The following is a 23,213-nucleotide window of genomic DNA, read 5'->3' on the forward strand; positions in this document are numbered from 1 at the left end:
GAAAAAGGAAAACATTAGGACCAAAGAAAAAGTGGCAAGCCTAGAACACTGTCTACATCAGATGACCAGTTTCTGGAATCCATGTCTGCTAGAAATAGGAAAAATCCAGCAAGCCCTGGAAAAATAAAAAAGAGATATATTAAGACCTTGATCCATCTACTCTTGGCCAAAGTCTTGTCGGAAATGGTCTGAATGAAAAGGTCGCTGTTAACAAGCCATTCCTAAGGAAGGGTAAAGGCTGCAGTATGTCATAGTACACAAAAACTGGATTGAAAATGAGGGGAAACAAGTCAAATCTAAAATGGTTCTAACTATTACCAGCGTGTATGTCTCTGTAGGACACAGTAGGAGAGTCACTTTTATCCTGATACAGCAGTTCTGCACCTAAACTCTGAGCCTTTCCTGCCTCCTTGCCGTTTCTTTTATAACTGAACTGCTCACTTTGTCTGAACTGTGTGCATTTATATTGATGCTTTATGTCTGTCTTATGAGGTGCAGTGCTCTCTGTGCCTGTTTTAATTGTTAATTGTCCCTTGGGGGTTTCTGGGATTTGAAATGAATGTTAGATCAAACTCATCGTCTTTTCTTCTTTTCTTTTGATGTTCATTGAGGTTTTTCAGAGTCCTTAAGTCACTTTACTCCCTTCAGTGCTCTGAGGTTATTCTAACTCTACTCTGTGACGCAATATTTAAAAAAATGTGTCGGTCAGCTGACCACGGGTTTGGTCATGTGACTTCTCGTTGCAGTTGAAATTATGCGGAGCCTTTACAGCTAGACACTTTAACGATGGGTTCCTTCCGAGTAGACTTTATTTTGTGTTTCTTACTCAGCGTTGTGCTGTCTAAAGGTAAGATATCCGCACTGTGGACGAGGCTCTTACAGACTTCTCGGGGTTTTTTTTACCTCCCACTTTGACTTCAAAACGAAAGTAACGTTTTGATCGCTCATCACAGACTGGTTTATTGTTTCTGGTAGAATGACGATGTAACACTGTCACACTGTAACCGAACACCAAGTTAACAAAGTGGATGTGATTGAATTCTGCGCAGGGCTCCCCTCTGCTCTGCGGAGCAAAGAAGCCTGGAACTATGTGGAGGTGAGAGACGGGGCCCACATGTTTTGGTGGCTCTATTATGCTGACAGTGTACAAGCCCAGTACAAGGACCTGCCTCTGGTCATGTGGCTGCAGGTAGGACTTCGTGATTTTTGTTTTCCACCTTAACTGGGTTTCCAGCGATGTCAGCATTTCAATCAAACTTCGTCCCATTTACGAACATTTTACGCGTGTTTAGTCGTTTAGTATCAGTCCCATCACGTTTAGACCAAATAAACTGTCAATGAGATTTTCTTTTTACACGAATAAATAAATAACCTATATAGGAATTTAAACTGTGAATTCCTAACTTTGCCTGCAACTTCCCCCACGACCTTATGCTGACAGCTTAAAAAGTTATTTTTCATTTAGGCAGTAGGCTGTCTACAGTCTGCACCTACAATACCTGCACTGTCTGTAGGGTCTCATATATCTTTGTAGTTCATTCAAGTTGAAGCATGCAGAAGTTTTTTTGTACTATTAGTTGAAGACTGGAAAGTGGGGGTCAGTGTTGTCTGTATGTTTCTGAGGGGGAACAAAAGTCCACAAGACTAATAATGCTTCAAGTATTTATGTCTTATTTAGTGATTCTCATCCCATATAACTGTCTGTCTTGCCCGTTGTATGCAAACACTGATTGAATAAATAATAAAGTCCACAGGAAGCTAAGAAATCCCCTGAAGCTGTTCGCTGAGCATCATTAATCACTTAACAATCAGGTCTGTGACAAATCGAGCACATGCATGGTTGCATTCTCAAACATGTGCAGCATCATGCTACCATTCCATCTTCCTGTACAGTGATGTCTGCAGGAAGTTGTGATGTTCAGAGATTGTGTCCCCGTCTCAAATGATCAGGCCTTTGGTTAAAAATGGAATGGGGCTTAGACTGAGAGGTGGTAAGAGTGAGTAATGGCAGTGTTGTTTTTATTTCTAACCACAAAAGAGGAACAATTATGGTCTAATTTTAAACTTTCCACTTTATGACTTTGTATTGCATTATTTTTCTGATCCCACCCCCTGCCACCAAAAACAAACAAACAGTAATAGAGACGTGTACTTTAATAATAATAATAATAATGGATTAGTTATATATAGCGTTTTTCAAGGCACCCAAAGTGCTTAACAATGCCACTATTCATTCACTCACATTCACACACTGGTGGAGGCAAGCTATGGTTGTAGCCACAGCTGCCCTGGGGCAGACTGACAGAAGCGAGGCTGCCATATCGCGCCATCGGCCCCTCTGGCCAACACCAGTAGGCGGTAGGGTAAAGTGTTTTGCCCAAGGACGCAACGACCAGGACAGAGAGCCCGGGGATCGAACCGGCGACCTTCCAGTTACAGATTTACTTTAATGGATTTACTTTAATGGCTCGTTTAATACGAATGTGGCTTGTGCTGAGTTAAATGGCAAATATCACAATGTTTACCTGTGTGTGTGTTTTAGGGTGGCCCAGGAGGATCTGGAACTGGCTTTGGCAACTTTGAGGAAATTGGACCCTTGACCAGAGATCTAGAGCCCAGAAAAACAAGCTGGGTAAAGATTTATTGTAACTGAAGAGTGCTTCAAAGAAAGTATAAATGAATAGATTAGCATGCTGACGTGTGTGTGTGTGTGTGTGTGTGTCACCTTTAGGTCCAGGCAGCCAATTTGTTATTTGTAGATAACCCTGTGGGCACTGGCTTTAGCTACACAGATAGGCCAGATGCCTATGCTACCAATGTGTCCACTGTAGCCTCAGACATGCTGGTGCTGCTCAAACACTTCTTCTCAGAAAAGCCTGAGTTCCAGGTATGTCCATTATTGCATTTTTAATTTTTTTGCCTGTTTGTCAGAAAGATGGGCTCATCAAACGCTGTCTAAACACTAAAGTGACTCCAAAACACATTAGTATTAAAGGACCTAAAGTGTACTGTTCTGTTCTTTTCAGAGCATCCCCTTCTACATTTTCTCTGAGTCATATGGAGGGAAGATGGCAGCTGCTATCTCCTTAGAGCTCAGCAAGGTGAGGTGACTTATTTTGGGATCTTTCTGTTGTCCTTGGCACAGCATTCAGTTCAGTGTGAGCTCCCTGCTATTGGAAAGTCCCAGTAATAAAGATGTCATGTGATAGAAAAGGGAAGTAGCGACAACGTGACGTTTAAAGAAAAAAAAACCTGTCTGACAGCTTGTAAAGCCGATTCTTCTGGAGAATTAAGCAATAACTTTTATTGTAGTTTGTTTTATTTTTTTAGCTGGTCACATTTTTTATATTATTTTATGAGAGAGAGATATTTAGAGCTGTTAATGATTTATATTCTGTTTAAAGCACATTGATTGAGTTAAGGAACATGAAATGTGCTTTATAAATATAGCTGACATTAGCAATGTTAAATTGATAGGTATGCTGTATGAAATCAGATTATGATGGCCATTTGTACCACCAGTCAAAAGTTTGGACACACCTTCTCATTTAATGGGTTTTCTTTATTTTCATGACTTTTAACATTGTAGATTCTCCCTGAAGGCATCAAAACTATGAATGAACACACATGGAATTATGTAGTAAACAACTCAAAGGATGTTTTATATTTTAGATTCTTCCAAATATCCACCCTTTGCTTTGATTACTGCTTTGCACACTCTTTGCATTCTCTCGATGAGCTTCATGAGGTCGTCACCTAAAATGGTTTTTCAACAGTCTTGAAGGAGTTCCCAGAGATCCTGAGCACTTGTTGGTCCTTTTGCCTTCATGCTGCGGTCCATCTCATCCCAAACCATCTCCACTGGGTTTAGGTCAGGTGACTGTGGAGGCCAGGCCTCCATCACTCTCCTTTTTGATCAAACAGTCCTTGCACAGCCTGGAGGTGTGTTTGGTGTCGTTGTTTTTGAAGAATAAATGATGGTCCAATGAAACACAAACCTGATGAGATGGCATGCCGCTGCAGGATGCTGTGGTAGCCATGCTGGTTCAGCGTGCCTTCAATTTTGAACAAACCCCCAACTGTGTGACCAGCAAAGCACCCCCACACCATCACCTCCTCCTCCATGCTTCACAGTGGGAACTTCATTTCACCTTTTCTGCTTTGCACAAAGAAATGGTGGGTGGAACCAAAGATCTCCAATTTGGACTCATCAGACCAAAGCACAGATTTCCACTGGTCTAAGGTTCATTCCATGTGTTTCTCGGCCCAAAACAAATCTCTTCTGATTGTTGCTTTTCCTTAGTCGTGGTTTCTTAGCAGCTATTTGACCATAAAGGCCTGATTCACACAGTCTCCTCTGAACAGTTGATGTAGAGATGAGTCTGCTACTGGAACTCTGTGTGACATTTATCTGGGCTCTAATCTGTTAACTTGAGATTTCTGAGGCTGGTGACTCGGATGAATTTATCCTGAGCAGCAGAGGTGACTCCTGGTCTTCCTTTCCTGGGGCGTCCTCATGTGAGCCAGTTTTATTAAGGCACTTGATGGTTTTGCGACTGCACTTGGGGACACATTCAAAGTTAGCAATGTGTTGGACTGACTGACCTTCAGTTCTTAAAGTAATGATGGGCTGTTTCTCTTTAATTAGCTGATTGGTTCTCGCACTAATATGAATTCTAGCAGTTATCAAATGGGGCTGTCAGCTGTGTACTAACATGACTTCTGTCCAACACAATCTCTCTGTCTCAACCACAATAAGAAGGCACACAATTCCACAAATGAACCCTGACACAGCACACCTGTGAAGTGAAACCATTTCAGGTGACTACATCATGGAGCTCACTGAGAGAAGGCCAAGGGTTTGCAGCCCTGTCAACAAAGCAAAGGGGTGGTTACTTTGAAGAATCTGAAATATAAAACATATTTATTTATCAATATTTTTCTTTGTTACATCATTCCATGTATCTTGCTTCATATATTTGATGTCGTCAGTATGTATCTACAATGTAGAAATTAGTAAAATATAAATAAAACCATTCATTTGTGTCTCTCATCTGTTTATAGGCCATAACCCAAGGGACAGTCAAATGCAACTTTTCTGGTGTGGCACTTGGAGACTCATGGATTTCACCACTGGGTCAGTATCAGATATTAAGTATCAACACCATGTGCCAAGAAAGACTTCATTTTAACCATAGGATGAGAACAGATGGCAGGTTTTTGCTGTTGGGGTTAAAAACTTCAAGCAAGGCTGAGTGAATTTCTGTTGATACAGTGGGAGTGTTTATCTTGAATACACTTTTGTTTCATCCACAGACTCTGTTATGACATGGGGACCATATCTCTACACCACTGTAAGTAACACACCATAGACTGCATATATGAACCTGTCTTGATGTCACCAGTTGGTACAATCCTGCATTTTCACCATTGTGATCTTGGCGTTTTAAAACCGGATGTGATGAGTGAAACATGGATCTGACTGAAAAACGTTGCGAGCTCATTGGCTACCACTTATCATTGGGTTCTTTTTCCTTTAGCATAATCGGTTTATCCTCCTTTCTGTCTCTAATAGTGATCACAACTTACTAAATGAACTCCATTTTGCATTCACTATGACCTGAAATTAGCATCTAATCTCAACAGTGTCATCATTTACAAAAAATGATGACACTGTTGAGATTATGAAGCTACGATGATCTTTCATATACAGTGTATGTAACACACAGGTAAGAGTCTTTTTGTCCATTGTGTTGAGCTTCCATATAATTCTGTGTGCAGTCCCTCCTGGATGATTACGGCCTGGCAGATGTCAGTAAGGCAGCAGAGGCAGTGAAGCAAGCCGTGGAGCAGGGCCAGTTTCTTAAAGCGACTGAGCTGTGGTCTATGACTGAGTCTGCTGTAGAGCGGGTTTGTACAACACTACATCATTTGGAGAAAATGCTTGCTGGATATTTAATGTATTGTCTAATCTTAAATTGCTTTATGGAAGTGGTGTTCCATCGGGGCAAGCAGGGCAAGCAGTGCTTGTCTAGTAAAATCTACCAACAGACATTAATTTAAACATACAAAAGAGAAAGCGTCTCTCCTTTCATCTCAAACAACCTTGTCGTAAAACTTCTCACCTGTTTGCATTTTTCTTAAAGTTACTGCCATCTTGTGGCCATAGTTGGTTCATGGCTCTGGAAGCAGAATTAACTCCGCTTGACTCCATTCTTTGGAATCTGCATCGGCCAATGTTTTCATGGGCAAATCTGTGTCCCAATAAAAATAGCTTCAGCCTGTCAAGCTGAGAAGCCATGTTTGCATATGTACATCATAAACTTCTACTCTCTGACTGATAGTGGAAACTGATATGATCTCTTCAACAGTGTTATAAGATAGTGTGTGTGTGTGTATGGAATCACAGTTGCTTTTATTCTGTTATACATGCATAACCTGTTTAACTGAGATGACTATTAGTACAACTATATGGTCACCTTTGGCTAGGAGCATACACACTGAAGATATGTTATATTTCTGTGTAAACAAAATGTTAATAAAGTAGTTTTAGCCATATTTATGTATTGTTTTGTCTTATTTTTGGTTTTCCTTAAGAATACCAATGGAGTCAACTTCTACAACATCCTAACTCAGAGTTCAGATGAGAAGCTCACCTCTTCTGCAGGGCTGGACTTTATCAGTAAGACTCTGATCTAAATGATTCCATCTAGTCAGTAAACTAGACCACATGGGTTTGGTGATTTTAAAATAAACCTGTCCTACTTAAGTCTAAATGAAAAGTAAAAAGTAAAAAAATAATTTCTTCGATGACTATCTACTGATGCTCCTCCTACTTTATACCAGGTCTGCAGAAACATCGTCACATTCGCCCCCTCCACAGCCAGTCCCTGAGTCAGCTGATGAATGGACCAATAAGGAAGAAGCTGGGTATCATTCCTGACAATGTCACATGGGGAGGTACGATTTCTTGAAGTGAAAGATCAAGGAACTGTTTGTCCTTTCATTTTAGATGCTTGAAAATACTAAACATTATAAAACCTTGTTCCCTCTCCTGTTTTTGCTGTGACCTCAGGTCAGGCTGATGAGGTCTTCACTAACATGGCACAAGACTTCATGAGGCCAGTCGTGGACATAGTTGACCAGCTGCTGACTGCTGGAGTTAAAGTCACAGTCTACAATGGACAGCTTGATCTCATCGTGGACACTATGGGTTAGTTACTCAGTAAATTACAAAGATGGGTGACGCACCAAGTACAGGGTGGGCCATTTATGTGGATACACCGTGATAACATGGGAATGGTTGGTGATATTAAAGTCCTGTTTGTGGCACATTAGTATATGTGAGGGGGCAAACTCCTCAAGATGGGTGGTGACCATGGTGGCCATTTAGAAGTCGGCCATCTTGGATACAACTTTTGTTTTTTCAATAGGAAGAGGGCCATGTGACACATCAAACTTATTGGTAATGTCACAAGAAAAACAATGGTGTGCTTGGTTTCAACGTAACTTTATTCTTTCATGAGTTATTTACAAGTTTCTAACCCCTTATAAAATGTGTTCAATGTGCTGCCCATTGTGTTGGATTGTCAATGCAACCCTCTTCTCCCACTCTTCACACACTAATAGCAACACTGCAGGAGAAATGCCAGCACAGGCATCCAGTATCCGTAGTTTCAGGTGCTGCACATCTCGTACCTTCACACCATAGACAATTGCCTTCAGATGACCCCAAAGATAAAAGTCTAAGGGGGTCAGATCGGGAGACCTTGGGGGCCATTCAACTGGCCCACGATGACCAATCCACTTTCCAGGAAACTGTTCATCTAGGAATGCTCGGACCTGGCACCCATAATGTGGTGGTGCACCATCTTGCTGGAAAAACGTGCCAGCTTCAGTGCATAAAGAGGGAAACGCATCATCATGTAGCAATTTCAAATATCCAGTGGCCTTGAGGTTTCCATTGATGAAGAATGGACCCACTATCGTTGTACCCCATATACCACACCAAACCATCACTTTTGTTGTTCCAACAGTCTTGGAGGGATCCATCCAATGTCGGTTAGTGTCAGACCAATAGCGGTGGTTTTGTTTGTTAACGTCACCATTCACATAAAAGTTTGCCTCGTCATTGAACAAAATTTTCTGCGTGAACTGAGGGCCCTGTTCCAATTTTTGTTTTGCCCATTCTGCAAATTCTGTGCGCCGATCTGGGTCATCCTTGTTGAGATGCTGCAGTAGCTGGAGTTTGTAAGGGTGCCATTTGTGAGTAGCTAATATCCGCCGAAGGGATGTTCGACTAATGCCACTCTCCAGTGACATGCGGCGAGTGCTACGCTGTGGGCTCTTGCTGAATGAAGCTAGGACAGCCACTGGTGTTTCTTCATTAGTGACAGTTTTCTTGCGTCCACATTTTGGCAAATCCAACACTGAACCAGTTTCACAAAACTTAGCAAGCAGTTTGCTGACTGTAGCATGGGAGATGGGTGATCTCGTAGGATGTCTTGCATTGAAATCTGCTGCAATTACCCGGTTACTGCGTTCACCAAGCACACCATTGTTTTTCTTGTGACATTACCAATAAGTTTGATGTGTCACATGGCCCTCTTCCTATTGAAAAAACAAAAGTTGTGTCCAAGATGGCCGACTTCTAAATGGCCACCATGGTCACCACCCATCTTGAGGAGTTTGCCCCCTCACATATACTAATATGCCACAAACAGGACTTTAATATCACCAACCATTCCCATGTTATTACGGTGTATCCATATAAATGGCCCACCCTGTCTATGTCCCTGTTGAGTCTAATCACCTGGATCTTTGTCTTCTCACAGGTCAGGAACTGTGGGTGAAGCAGCTAAAGTGGGAGGGGATTCGTAATTTTAACGAGCTTAAATGGACTCCCCTCGATGATCCTGCCACCCCGGGCGTTACTGGAGCTTTCTGCAAGACTTTTAAGAACTTTGCCTTTTATTGGATTCTCAAAGCTGGTCACATGGTAAGCTAGAATGAGTCAGTTGATGAAATGTAGATAAATAGAACCTAATTTCTTTTTATTAATATTAATATTTAACATAAAATGTCATCTTTTTGTCTGTCCTCACAGATTCCTTCAGATCAGGGACCTATGGCCTTGCAGATGCTGAAGATGATCACCCAGCAGGCCTGAACACCTTTCTCTGATCCAAGCTGGAAGTGCACTGACAATCATAATGATCACATTATTTTTTAAAAAAATATATAAATTTAACTCCCTGCTAAACAAACTCCAAAGTGCAGTTGATTACAATACTGTGTAACATTTTAACCCAATAAAAAGCAATAAAGACACATTTGTTTCATAAAGGCTACTTTGTTGTCTTTATTTAAATGTTGTACAGAGTGTCAAATAACAGTTGTACAGTACACAGTCCTGAGCCACCCCTCATTTTATGAAATGGGGAAACGGATGCAGTGATTTATTGAAACGTGTAAACAAATGGAAATGCTGCATATAAAGCAAAAACAGTTTATTCTTCAGCAGTCTGAACTCTGTTAGGTAAGCATTCATGAAAGTTCTTTAAGTAGAAGAAGAAAGACATCCTGAGGTGCTTCTTGGGATCTTAGTTGCCTTTTTTGTTAAGATAATCCCACACTGCTTCAGTAATGAGGATGTTGAGGATCTTCGTGTGTGTGTGTGTGTGTGTGTGTGTGTGAGAGTGTGTACACACGTGTATTAATATTTTTGTGGGGACCAAAAATTGGAAGTTTACTAAACTTATGGGGAACAAAATCCCAGCTCCTACAAGTTTGAAGACATTTTTGAGGCTCAAAATGTGGTTTTAGTGTCAGGGTTATGATTAAGTTTAGGCATTCATTTTTGATGGTTAGGGTAAGCAGCTAGGGAAAGCATTATGTCAATGTGATGTCCCCACAAGGATATGAATACACGTGTGTCAGTGTGTGTGCCATTGTCAATCTGAACAATTAAGCTGCTGTCAGTCTTTTTTTTTAATGCTGTATGGTGACTAACAATCTAATGGTGTTTTACTACAATAATAATTCCATAAATTGTGTTTTGGTTTTGACAAGCTGCTGCTGCATAAAGACAGTTTAAAATTGGTCCTTTGCTAAACTGTCTGTTGTGTATGAACACTAAACTAGTTCATCCCTTGAGTTGGTTCCTTTTTTATGCTTGAATGGTAAATGGCCTGCATTTGTATAGCGCTTTACTTAGTCCCTCCGCTTTACACTACATGCAGTCATTCACCCATTCACCCACCCACAGATGAGCATTTATACTCGGTTAATGATTCGTGGTTAAGAGGCTTGACAAAAACATTCTGAAAATAGTCAGGTACAGCCTCAATTCACATTTCACAAGATGTTTGACATGTTTCTTTAAGCTTCTACTACACTGGGATGAGATTGGTGATTACATCCCTGATGCACACTGATCTTGAAACAAATTAAGGCATTTCTCCACAATCTGCTTCACAGGTGTGATAGTAACAGTCGTAGCATGAGAGTAAATGAAGATGCTACTGGTTGGTATTTATGTAAAATTCATTTCGAGGAATCCTTTGTGTAGCTGAAGCTTCTTCTTCCCCAGTGGCTCTCTGGGACTGGGAAACCCATCTTGATCACTGGCTCCACCACCAGCTCCAACAGGCCAGGAGGCTCTGGCACTCTCAGCTCCGTCACCCTGAACAAATTGGAATACGAGCGACCCACCAGAACCAACTGACCGGGGGGGATGCTGGGATGAGGTCCTCTCAGCTGTCGCCAGTACACCTTGAAGTGACGTACGAGGTTGCCAGGGTAGTCCCAGCGCAGAGTGGCGTTGAGGAGTGAGGTTCCAGCCCCATGCAGCCACACCACGTCATCAATGCACACACCTTGAATCCTGTCTGGGGGCACCTGCAGGCTAGCTACATCCAAGACCTTGTAGAAAGAGACAAATAAGAAACATGCTAGAACTCGATTTAAGTTCAAATTTTGAATAGATTACGTCTCAAAGAAAACTGGTAACCTTACTGCTGACATTGTGTTAGTTGGCAAAAAACCTCTTTCCATCATTTCTTTGTCTGTCTTGAAACCTGTTCATTTAATCTGCTTCAAACTTGGAGAGTGTATTCTCCCAGTTTAATCTCAAGTGGACTGGAATAAACATATTTATCAGTAACTTTACATTTGTCTTCATGTCATGTGTGGCTAATAAAATGTGTACCAAATACCACAAAATAACCCCACACAAGCCCAGTGTGTAGGGCTTATTTTTTGTTGTTTGCCTTATGCTTTTATTTTGTTGTACTAATGTAAGGTGACCTTAAAGGTCTTTAAAGGCGCCTATAAATAAAATGTATTCTCATTATTATTTATGGATCCAAGCTTACATTCTAATCTCTAACAGCAGGCACAGAGTAATACATCGAGGAGTACTTGCTCCCACTGTCTCACCATGAGTTCTCCCAGCCTGCAGCTGAAAGGCCTGTCCTCAGGCTGTCCGATGCATTCGATCTTCACACAAACTTCCCGAAGAGTGCAGCCGTGAAGCTCCAGCTGTGAACACCTGCTCACAAACATGGGGAAAAAAATAAGTCCAAGAACTTCAACTCTTTGGAGAAATTAAAATCACTCAACTGTTAGCGCTCCACACACCTCATGGTCCAACCATTGTGGTTCAAGTTTCCACATAGCTGAGTGAACTTGTTCACTAACTGGTGCTCGTCATCCAGTACTTCAGGGGATACACTGTTAACTATAGACACACAAAAACACCCAACAACGACTCGGCTTGCTGTGTGATTTGGAGGCAGGATCACAAACCTTCAATAAATGATGAAGTATCAGCAACTGTGTGAAACTAAAGCCCCTAAGCCTGACGAACAGCACTATGTAATAAATTGAGACATTAATAGTAACGTGAGAATGAAGGGCACTTTTTAAAAAAAATAAATATTAATTTCCAAAGGAGAATTTTTATATATACACTGCAAACACCTGTTCACAATATATATATACACACTATGAACTGGTGCCTTTTATAGCACCAGTTCACCTCAGCACACTGTTTTTAAGGCCTGTTGATCAGCATCTTGGAGAACTTTCCACAGTTCTTCTGTGGATTTAAAATGTCTCAGTATCTTCTGTCTCCTCGTGCAATCCCGGACATAATCCCCGATGTTCAGATCAGGGCTCTGTGGGGGCCACACCATCTGTTGCCGGGCTCTTTGTTCTTCTTAAAATAAGATAACAAATATTTCATTTATCCCAGTGTTAGATTTTTTTAATAGCAGTTAAAAATTAAGTTAAACAAATGTACTAAATGGCCTAAATCATGAGGATACTCCTTTATGACTCTGGATGGATGATGTGCTGCTAAAGGAATTAGGGACCAATAGGATGATTCTACAAAGGTTTTGTTTATTGACTATTGGTTTTTGTTTGAGACCTAATGGCCTCGAAGTGCCCATACTGTGCTGTAAACATGTTTAAAGTTCTTTATTTGCAGGTCTGCCAGAACAGGTTTGCACACTGTAATGTTCAATAAACACATTTTGCTGCAACACTTCTTTTGACAAACTCTATATTTTGCCTTCCGTCTCTTTGAGAAATCACAACAGAATCGAGGCATCAAAAGCAAAAAAAACCCATATCTCTAAAGAAATGGAATTATTCTGATTTAAGCGAGAGTTTTGCTTAGCAGAGTGTCTATAAGCCAGACTATTCTCACAATCATACAGTTTAATATTCAAACAGCTCAGTGCCAACGCTGAGGTGTCAACCTGTGGAATCCAGAAACCAATGGATGAGTCTCTTAAGCCATCTTTTGTATACAGTCTATTAGGGATGCAACGATACCAATTTTTTCAAACCGATACGATACCGATACTTGGATCTGAGTACTTACCGATACTGAGTACAAAAATCGATACTTCTACCACACACACACACACACACACACACACACACACACACACACACACAAATGCAATGAATTGGAAGACAAGTTTTATTTTATTCTCTGCCGATAAAAAATAAAATCGTAATAAAAATGACCATAAAAAAAAAAAGTGAAAAATAAGCACTTCTGTTAAATTATTGCAGAGTCTCCACATTGTAATTTAACAAAATATCACTGAACTATTGGCACTGTCTCGAGCTTTCAGAATAATAAATAAACACTTCTGTTTGGAATAAAATAAACTTTTAAATTATTGCAGAGTGTCCAATTTCATATCTTCTCAGCATCGAGTATGCTGAGAAGACGGTGCAATCCTATGTTTTCCACGACCGGCATTGGCTGGTCATCCAGAGAAATAAAATGAGTCAGAGCCTCTGTTATTTTAACTGCCCGTGGATTTTCTCTTGACATTTTTTGTTGCTTTTCCAAAACCTGAGTTAAAGTTGGCTGTTCCACACTGCTGACATTTTGTTTAGCCTAGCTACAGCAGCCTCCAGTTTCTCTTTTTTATCTGGAGCCGCCAGTCTCACTCGCCTAACCCTGTGCCTGTTTAGCGTGGGATGTCCCCCTAGTGGCCAATCTAAAAACTACAACAGAAATGACCAGCCACCCTCTGATTAATGAAATAAGTTAGTATCGGTTCACTTTTACGAGTATGAGTACACACACATTTTACAGTATCGGCCCCGATACCCGATACCAGTATCGGTATCGGTGCATCCCTACAGTCTATAGTTTCCAGTAATAGTAATTTCATATAGTGTGGATTGAAACACTGCAAAGTCTAAATATCACACACCACACACCAAAGGAAGGGTCCTTTTTCTCGTTTTTAAAGAGGCACTCGCTGGGTAAACTGTCTATAATGAAACTCAATTAGGTAACAGTTTATAACAACAACCAACAGCCGTACAAACTTAATTTCACACATGAAAATCAGTCAGTTTTTAATGAGTCTGCTCCTTAAATGTTCTCAACTATAATGTAAACCAAACTAAAGCAGAGAGGGTTTTGACTGTGCGAAATGAGTAGTGATTCCCTGTCAGGCTTAATGTTGGTGATTCAAAAAGATTTTTTGAAGGGTCTTAAGAAACTCACGTTGGATTTCCTGGACATCGACGTGTGTGCACTGACTGGCATCAATCGTCTTCAGCTCCAAGGAGACTGCGATCCCAGGAGACGCCTTGTAGATGAGGCTCACCAGTGTACTGGACGGCAGGGGTACATGGATGGAGAAGATGCTGAATCAAGGAAAAAAAAAGAGAAATGAGCTGTTGCATATGTGCCATGGACTGCAGTTCTGAGTTTTCTATGTGAAAATAAGGTAGAAACTAAAACAAAATAAAGCCTCAATCAAACAAACCCACACACTTGGCACAAACTGGAGTGGTGTGGCTTGCAGGGATGAGTCCGTCGAGCAGCAGCGAACAACTTCCATTCCAGGCATCCTTCGGGCAGCCAGAGCTTCTCAGCCAGCCGAGGCCCCCTAGAGTCTGGTGGTAGTACAAAGGCTGAATCTCCTGGGCTGTCAGGTTGAACCAGCTGCTATTTGTCTCATGCTACATACAGAAAAAAAAACAAAGAGTAAAAAATACAAAATTACTCTGCACATTTTTAAACAATGTTAATAAACTAATTCAGCAAATAATACACTTTAATAGGTTTGACAAGTAAACTTTTGAGTAACAAGTAAGCTTTCAGCCGCTTACAGCTTAAAATTGGACTGGATTGGATGAGCAAAAGAAAGTTTAGTGTCATATTGTTATTGGCATTTACACAAGGAGTAGTGCAAAGGTAATACATGAAGCAGTGTAATACATAAATAACGCTTTACTTCAGTACCTGTCCTTGCCAGTAGACGGCATTCCCAAAGCCCTGGCAGAAGGAGGAGACGAAGGGGAGCGGTGAGGCTAGTCGGTGGATGTACAGGTAGTTTGACAGAAGAGCCCAGAACCTGCACACAGGACAGACCATCTCAGTCTTTACACTGACTAACATGCCCCACATCAAGTTTCCACATATTGTCTATGTTTGAAAGATGGACGCTGTGTCCAGTTCTCAGAAGTGTTGCGAATGCACAAGAACCTTAACTTAGCATTTATTCCAACAGCCAGCAAGGGGTGACTGTAAGTCTGAATGTGAAAAAGACCTTCAGCTTCTTCCCCCTATTATGGTTCTCATTAGTGCCCAAAAGTCCTGACAAGTGAGAAGTTACTAGCCTCTCAGTGCACAATCTCACTTCTGCTGCTCACTGTTAAAAAACAAGACAGTGATGGCTAAAGCCTTCAACTAATGGTGCCTACACCCGTCTATAAATACAGTCTGATTTTCTCACAGAGTAGATGTTGCACTAGTCTCACTTGTCTTGATTCTTGCGGAATTCACTCTTATCCTCATGAGTCTCGTATACCCAGCCAGGAGCAAAGATGGCTACAGAGAAGTTGTGCCTTCGAATGATCTCCAGCGCCTGCAGACAACCAAAATCAGACGCTGCACGGTACAAGCACAAGCTGGCAGACACAATTCACCGTTTCTTACCTTATTTGTCTCAAACATTCCTCCTACTACCTCTCCTCGAGCAAACACATCCACTCCAACATAGACGTCAGCTTGGCGGTCTTGGAGCGCCAGGTTCTTCATCTCCACTAGGTTCTCCTCCTTCCAGTTGTAGTTGGTAAAGAAGCCATCACAAGCATCAAAAAACACCCTGGTATGGAGATATTGACACGGATACATAACTGTTTGCCAGGAACTGACAGGCTAGAAGCAATCGTGATCTAAAAGGTCTGACACACTTCTGTTCTCTTTTTCAGTCTTTGTTTTTGATCAGATGCTATAAAGGAAACACGTTTTGTTTTTTTTAAAATCTACCTGTTGGACTGGTTGAGCTCATTCTGCCATTTTAGCTCTCCATTGTCAAGTACACTGTCGTACCACAGCACAAGGCTGCCGGACACTCTCTCGTGCATCTGGTCTGTCAGATAGCGCAGGAACAGCGGCACATTTCGCACTGCAACCTCCTGTAAGCAGAGAGCAGCACGCATGATCCTTCTGCTACAGGTGCAAAGACCGACACTGTCATGCAATCGGTTTACTTTTTCCAAAAGGTAAGCACAAATCAAAGCATACATCAGTAGTACAGTGGTCCCTCGCTATAGCACGCTTCACCTTTCACAGCCTTGCTGTTTCGCTGATTTTTTTTGTGTGCAATTTTGCATGCTTTTTTTTTTTTTTTAAATACACAGCGCATTGTGTTCTGCATCCTGATTGGCTGTAGGCCATTGTCAATCGTGTCGTGTCTCCTGTCCAGTAGAGAATGCGTTCAGCTTGTCAAATTTACATAAATCTTCAAATTTACAGTGTGACTCTGAAGTGCTGCACTGTGCGTTTGTACGTTTTTCTCCCCAACAAACACGGCAATGTCAACGAAACGTTTTATACTGCTGGACTTATTTTTCTACAAAGGTTTGAACTTTAAGAGTCTTTAAACGAGAGACAAAAGTGTGAAAATGTTCATCCCTGTCTGAGAAAAGTGTGTATAGTGAGTAGTGAGTAGTTTTACATTAAAACATCTCTAATAATTGTAGAAAATAACGCTGACTACTTTGTGGATTTCACCTATCGCGGGTCATTTTTAGAACGTAACTCCTGCCATAAACGAGGGACCGCTGTTTATGATTAAATCATTTCTTTGGTCTGCTCCAATAGATGGTAGAGTAAAAGCTAAATACTCACAGCCTGTTATTAATGACAGATGTAGGATTTATTTTTGCTTCTGTGGCTTTTTCAGTGATTTAATAGGTTTTCAATGAGATTGCATAAAGGCTGTCTGTAATCCTTCCCCCCTACATCTACTGACAAAGACTGCTGGCGCTGCCATTTCTGGGAAAACTGTACATTAAGACTTACAGCCTACAATTAAGTATTGTGTAAAAGATGACTAATTCGTCTCAGTCCAGCAGGAGGGGGGGCAACGTTTCAAAAAGAAGTCCTGTTGTATAGAAGTATGTTGGAAAATGGTCCCCTTGGCCCAGGACTCCATAGAGCCTTGAGTTTATACTCTCAGTCATTCATTTCAAATTAAATTAAACAGAAAATAATTTAGGCTTTTTTTCTTTTTTAGATAGTTAAGAATAGAAACTGGAGACAGAGAGAGCGGGAAGATGGAACAAATGGCATCCGGTTGAAGTCAAACCTGCCACTGCATTAAACACAGGTTCATAATGTCAGCTACACTGGCACCCAATATGTTGGCTTTGTAATCATCAGGAACTCCCTGACCTCCTCCTAATCCATGCCATTCCAAGCTATGGTCCTCAATTGGGAAAGAGTGGATTGCCCACTCTGAATCCAGGACAAGTTCATGATCAAGTGCAGGAGTTTATGTACCTGAGGGTCTTGTTCATAAATGAGGGCACAAGCAGCAGAAATGAGCTTCCTCTGAAGTGTGGCTGAGCTCTCCGTTCAAGATAGGATCACGAGTTTGGTCATTAGGAAGGGACTTGGAGCTGCTACTCGTCCACATCTAAATACCACAATTTAATAATAATAATAATAATAATGGATTGGATTTATGTAGCGCTTTACAATGCCACTATTCATTCACTCACACATTCACACACTGGTGGAGGCAGGACGGTTGTAGCCACAGCTGCCCTGGGGCAGACTGACAGAAGCGAGGCTGCCATATCGCGCCATCGGCCCCTCTGGCCAACACCAGTAGGCGGTAGGTGAAGTGTCTTGCCCAACGACACAACAACCAGGACAGAGAGCCCGGGGATCGAACCGGCGACCTTCCTGTTACAGATGCGCTTCCCAACCCCCTGAGTCACGGTCGCCCAATTTAGGTGATTCGGGCATCTGTCTACAATGAGGTGTTGCGAGGAAACCCCAGAATAAACACAGGACACACGGGAGGGATTATATCTCTTGGCTAGCTTGGAAAACACCTGTGAGTACCCTGGATGAGCTGGATGAGCTGACTAGGGGTAAAACTTGGTGCCGGTTGGGAGATGGATTAAAAAATTCGCTGTATTTCCTAAACAGTTTGTTTTAAAGGTGAGCACAGAAGCTTTACTCACACTGAGCTTGTTCTCGATGTTAATGAGCCAGCCGTCAAAGCCAAAACTGTGGCTAATCTGGACAAGTTTATCAGCTACTCTCCGGTACGACTCCTCATCTTTCAGGAAGTCTTCACACATCACAGCTCCATTTATCCACTCTGTGATGAAAGTCCCTGTAGACCACAGCAGTTTCACATTTCAAGACAAGAAAAGATACCAGTTTTCTTTCTGCCAACATACTCCATTTCTTTTAGTATATCCTACATTTAAAATGTATGATGCTATTTCAGACGTACTAAACTGGGTCTGGTTCTGCTTTATTGAGACTTTCTGCTCACCAATAACGATGACTCCATGTTTGTGTGCAGCGTTGGTCCACACAGCAGGAGGAATCGTTACCAGGTGGTGTGAAAAGTAGTTAAAAATATCGATGTACTGCCAGTGGTAGAAAGCATATGGAGCCTCTGCATTTGTGCCCTGAACAAACCTTAGAGAGGAAACAGAACAAAGCCTGTGTGAGACCAGTACAGCAGTGTGACTGTAACAACATCTCCTTGTGAATAATGAACTTGAACCAAAGAAATAAAAGCTTAAGCCACAAGTTTAGGCTGTTCTAGGTAAGGTGTATCAAACTGTAGCATTTACAGTACATGTAGTTGGTTGTAACTGGATGTGTGTTGGGATTTACAAGCATTTTGAATTTTCTTCTAGCTGGGAACAAGTGACCTGACATCTTTTCTCCAGAGGAAGAAAATGTGTCAATCAAATCTGAAATAATTTAAAGTAGTAATGAAACTCTACGCGTTTTAAGGTTATTTTACGCCATGGAGCCTCACTAAAAACTGTCATACATACAAAACTGCCAGTTGCTGCAGTTTTCTTAAGTAGCTATACCATGGTCTAAGGCAGGGGTGTCAAACTCAAATACACAGTGGGCCAAAATTCAAAACTGGAACAAAGTCGCGGGCTAACATTAATATTTATTGAAAAAAAATCTTCCTCTAGATATAAGAATGAATCTTTTCTTATGGACTCAAACAAGTTTTGCTGAAAAACTGAATATGGAACAAGTAAAGCTTAATACTAAACAATATATATATTAGCTGTATAATAACAGTAGGCCAGCTCTAATAGTAATTTGGTATGGCTTCGCGGGCCAAATGTAATTGTAATTCTCCAAATTTGGCCCGCGGGCCAGAGTTTGACACCTAAGGTCTAAGGCATAGTTTGTGGGCTGGCCCTTAGTGTGAATGATGGATCTCAGAACTGGGCAGAGAGGCAGCCTGTAGTCAGTTAGAAGCTAATCAGTTGGATGACCTGGTGTCCAAGAATAATTCAGAATGAATAATTACAGATTGTAATATAATACACTGGTTTTAGGGTGGACCCTTTAGTTATTAAATCAAAGGCAGGGGTTAGTTGTGTTGACCAAATCTTGTCAAAGTAAATTAAAGAACTATTTGTGGCAAAGATGATAAGAGGAGAATATGTCCAATATTGTTGCAGTCTCTCAAGCATACAATAATGCTTAAGAGACTGATGTCCTAAAACAGGAAGAAACTAAAATGCTGTATGTGCCACCAGCTACACACACACACATATGAAACATAGGGTCTATGCTAACTAAAGCCAGAAAGAAATTATGCTTTCAAAAAAATTGTTGGTAAGATAAAAAAGACAAAAACAGCTCTTCATCACCTGTTTGCATGTTTTCTGACCGTCTGCACTGAGACAGAAGCAGCTACTGTCGATGTGTTAGCCTTCCCCGTCACATACGCTGTCTGTGCTTGAAATGCACAGACAGGATAATTTAATTATTAGGCTGCTCCACGGCCTGTTTCCTGTCACGCACGCTGCTGCTTTGGCTGCAGCTCAGTATTATTGTAAAAATATGCCACTTTGACCGTAGGCCTGCTGATATATTGCGAAAGACACTTTGTTTTCTAAAGCTCTCATAAACATAGCTTTTGTTCATGTATAGAATCGATCAGCATTGAGCATGATTGCAGGTGTTAGGGTAAATGAGGCAAAAATGCCACTGACAGTGGTTATATGGAAAAGGACTAATATACAAGGACTGCTGATTCAGCGTGGTCCAAACAATCAGGATTTAACACCATAACACACCCACACACATCCTTTTTGTGCTTAACATGCACGGACAGAAGAAGGTTATTATTTAAAGCTGTTAAAATACGAAGAAAACTATCACACCCTATTATTAAGACAGACAAATATCTGACTTTAATTACAGTTTGTATTTCAACAAGCTAATTAAATATAGATATTTGCCAGGACAACAATTTTAGCTGTACTCGTTACCCCAGTGGCTTTAACCCTTTTTATAAGGTCAGCATGCACAAGGTTTGGGTGCTCAGCGATCATATCGCAAGGTGTCACATCAAGGTCTGTCAGCAAGATTAGCCAGAAATCACCGTGCTGAATCTTATGATTCAGAAACGTGAAGCATAGACAAAGAAAGTGCGTATCACATGTTGGTATGACTCACTCGCTTCATACCTGTCATCAAGGTAGCCACCCATCATGTCATGAGACACCAAGGTCCGTCGCAGACAATGGTCCAGAGGAGGCTCTCGAGGTGCCAAGGGGACGACTGCCACACTGAAGGGGTTTGCCTTACTTCTTGTCCACGACAACAGATCCTCCATCGATTCAAGACCGCAGGTGATTGGTTCAGTGGTGTCAGCATCATAATGTTGCTCTTGAAGACAACAAGAAACAGCATGTACAAGAATGTACAAGATACCAGCTTTAACTCAGATCTTTTTAGACTTGTAACCTTACTAGGAAGCGGTGACGCTGTATACGTGACGACTTCACAAATAACTGAGTCCATGGGCTGATCCAAACAAGATTCCAACCTGATAAAGGATAAGACACCAGGAACAGGTTTGGTTTTTTTAAAATTGGTTTTTAAACTAATCTGATGTGACAGTATTTCCGAAAAAGGTTCCCAGACATCAAAAAGTTTTCTGACAATATTGCAATTAATCGGTTCCCAGACAGAGAAAATTCCCTTAACATAAAAAAGTTGCTCTGGAAGAGTCCTGGAAGAGTCCATCACCCACCGGAAATGAGTCCGAATTTTTGCCGGTGTTGTGCCAGAAAGTGATCGCCTGCCAAAACCTGATTTCCAGTGTTTCCTGGTTTTGATGTGTAATCTCTTTGTGTATGTTGGTAAATAGACTTCAGTGAACAGGGTTTACAAAGGGCTTATATACAAAATGTAAAAATTATATGTTTTTCAAGTATCTTTATAACTCTGTGTTATTGTACTTACATTATAACCAATCCAGTCCTTTTTGTCCACTTAAAATATGTTTACAGAACTGTTGTTATATTTGTTGCAATATCTTCTGTCCTCTTGGCCAGATTGCTCTTAAAAACACATTTTTAACTGGATAAATAAAGGATATATACAAGTCACTGCCAAAAACTGATTACAGCTTTTTGTTACAAGAATGCTGTTTGTGGTTCAAGATGACTTGATATCATTCATACATACATATATTTGACATATGTCTCACATATTATAGACCAACAAGTTATTTATAGCAGTTTAAATACGAGCAATCAGTTTTTGGCAGACGATCATTTTTTGGCACAACAATGTGGACAAAGCTCCCGTAACAAAGACTGAATGGCTAATAGCAATGGGCCGGACACCCCATACTCCCGAAGCATCCCCTATGGGACACTCCAATGCCTTTTCCACACACCCTCAAATATCATTGAGGGGATAAAGAGCTGGTTCAGTGGTCTGCGACCAGGACAAAAACCACCTTGTTCCTCCTGTATCTGTGGTCCAACTAACAAACACTCTCCCTTTCAAACAAACAAACTGTGGTTTATGAAAAAGTCCAAAAACAAAACACAGCTCGGGATCAGTTTAGACAGGTCGTTCCTCCCAGTCACGCTCCTCGATGTCTCCTTGTCGTTGCCCACTCAGTGACTTCAATAAGCCTGGTTACTCTGAACTGTCGGTTTGATGCATAAGCACAGTCAGGGATCGTTCCCTGACCCGAAGGTGCAGGAAAGCAACCTTCTCATCCACCGACGAGAACCCCAATGTATCTGGCATGATCCCCATAAATGATCATTCCCTTCCTGCTTCCTGTACTGTGTCCCGTAGTTTTCTCCTTTCTCTTCTCCTAGGTGAAGACGGAGCTTAACTTGACAAGACAGAAGATCTTGACCGGAAGTTCTCTAACATAACTTTTTTTGGCAACGTGATCGATCATTTCCTATCCTCTCTTTAAGATTTAAAAATCTGTTTTACAAAAGACACCTGACAAATATCTCATAGCATATCAATAAAGACATTTCAAGTGGCAAAAAGGTGATTAATTATAATATCAAACGCAGAGCAGGAAGAATAGCAGACTGTTAAAGATACTTGCAAAACTATTTTATATTTGACGCCATAGGTTATGTTGACTACAGCCTATTTACCAAAATAAATAAAGATATAAGGCATAAAAAAACGTATATCCGGAACTTTTAGGCCTAATTTTCACACAGCAGGCAGAAGGACTCTCCTGACTAAATGTTGTACCTCTTTCCTGCGACACCATCACTTTCCTCTCCGTTCTTTCTTTTCCTTCGTAAAGGAAGCTGGATTTCCTCACCACTCGATGCCATTTCCCTGAATTTCGTGCAGAGAGTAATGAAGTGTCAAGTTATCTGAAGACATGGAAACTGAAACGGCTTTTCAACCAGTGAGGACGTCGTTCTCTCTCATTCTCTCTCAAGTTAATAGGTGGTTGCAGACAGCTGAAAGGTGCTCACCACCACCTAGTGTACAGTGTGTACAACATCATGTTATTAACAAACTAAATCAGCTTGTGCTTTCCTAGTTCTATTTACACCTTCGGCCCCGCCCATCTGGTCCCCTTTAATGACCGTTCCCTTCCCTGCTTCCTGTTTCCCCTTTCTCGTGTATTTCACATTTTTGAAATATTTTTTCCTTTCTTATCCTCATACTATCTTTTCTGCCATAGTTCCATCCTTATCTTATTGATAACTGCGCTTCCTTCACATTTTCCAAGTGGAATGGGTATTGTTATTTCTTTTAGCAAAGCACCTTTTGGTAATTTATCGGCATTTTCATTTCTATTCCAATTTCACAAACTAAAACGACGAAGCTGGACAACGTGGGAGCTGTTTAATATAATGTGATAAAA

At 41.1% G+C, this 23,213-nt stretch overlaps 2 protein-coding genes across 2 annotated transcripts; one reads left to right on the top strand and one right to left on the bottom strand.

Moving 5' to 3' along the window:
• The first annotated feature begins 708 nt into the window (after window positions 1-708).
• scpep1 (serine carboxypeptidase 1) lies at window positions 709-9,345 on the top strand. Its single transcript, XM_087837296.1, has 13 exons — window positions 709-847; window positions 1,050-1,189; window positions 2,543-2,632; window positions 2,732-2,887; window positions 3,027-3,101; window positions 5,065-5,137; window positions 5,317-5,354; window positions 5,782-5,910; window positions 6,598-6,682; window positions 6,847-6,960; window positions 7,076-7,213; window positions 8,835-8,998; window positions 9,107-9,345. Exons 1-13 carry the CDS (start codon window positions 787-789, stop codon window positions 9,167-9,169), a joined length of 1,326 nt encoding a protein of 441 aa, XP_087693422.1. The 5' UTR covers window positions 709-786; the 3' UTR covers window positions 9,170-9,345.
• engase (endo-beta-N-acetylglucosaminidase) lies at window positions 9,339-22,901 on the bottom strand. The gene is made up of 14 exons (XM_006806222.3): window positions 22,586-22,901; window positions 20,815-20,891; window positions 20,530-20,731; window positions 18,348-18,496; window positions 18,028-18,182; window positions 15,818-15,966; window positions 15,485-15,653; window positions 15,307-15,413; window positions 14,789-14,900; window positions 14,318-14,505; window positions 14,045-14,187; window positions 11,641-11,740; window positions 11,440-11,551; window positions 9,339-10,923 (listed from the first exon to the last, which is right to left on the bottom strand). The coding sequence occupies exons 1-14, from the start codon at window positions 22,669-22,671 to the stop codon at window positions 10,546-10,548; spliced, it is 2,127 nt and encodes a 708-aa protein (XP_006806285.2). The 5' UTR covers window positions 22,672-22,901; the 3' UTR covers window positions 9,339-10,545.
• Between the last annotated feature and the right edge of the window lie 312 nt (window positions 22,902-23,213).

The sequence above is a fragment of the Neolamprologus brichardi genome, unplaced genomic scaffold, assembly GCF_056152115.1.
Source record: "Neolamprologus brichardi isolate AB-2024 unplaced genomic scaffold, ASM5615211v1 NODE_ptg000031l+_length_7269946_cov_1, whole genome shotgun sequence".
NCBI lineage: Eukaryota > Metazoa > Chordata > Actinopteri > Cichliformes > Cichlidae > Neolamprologus > Neolamprologus brichardi.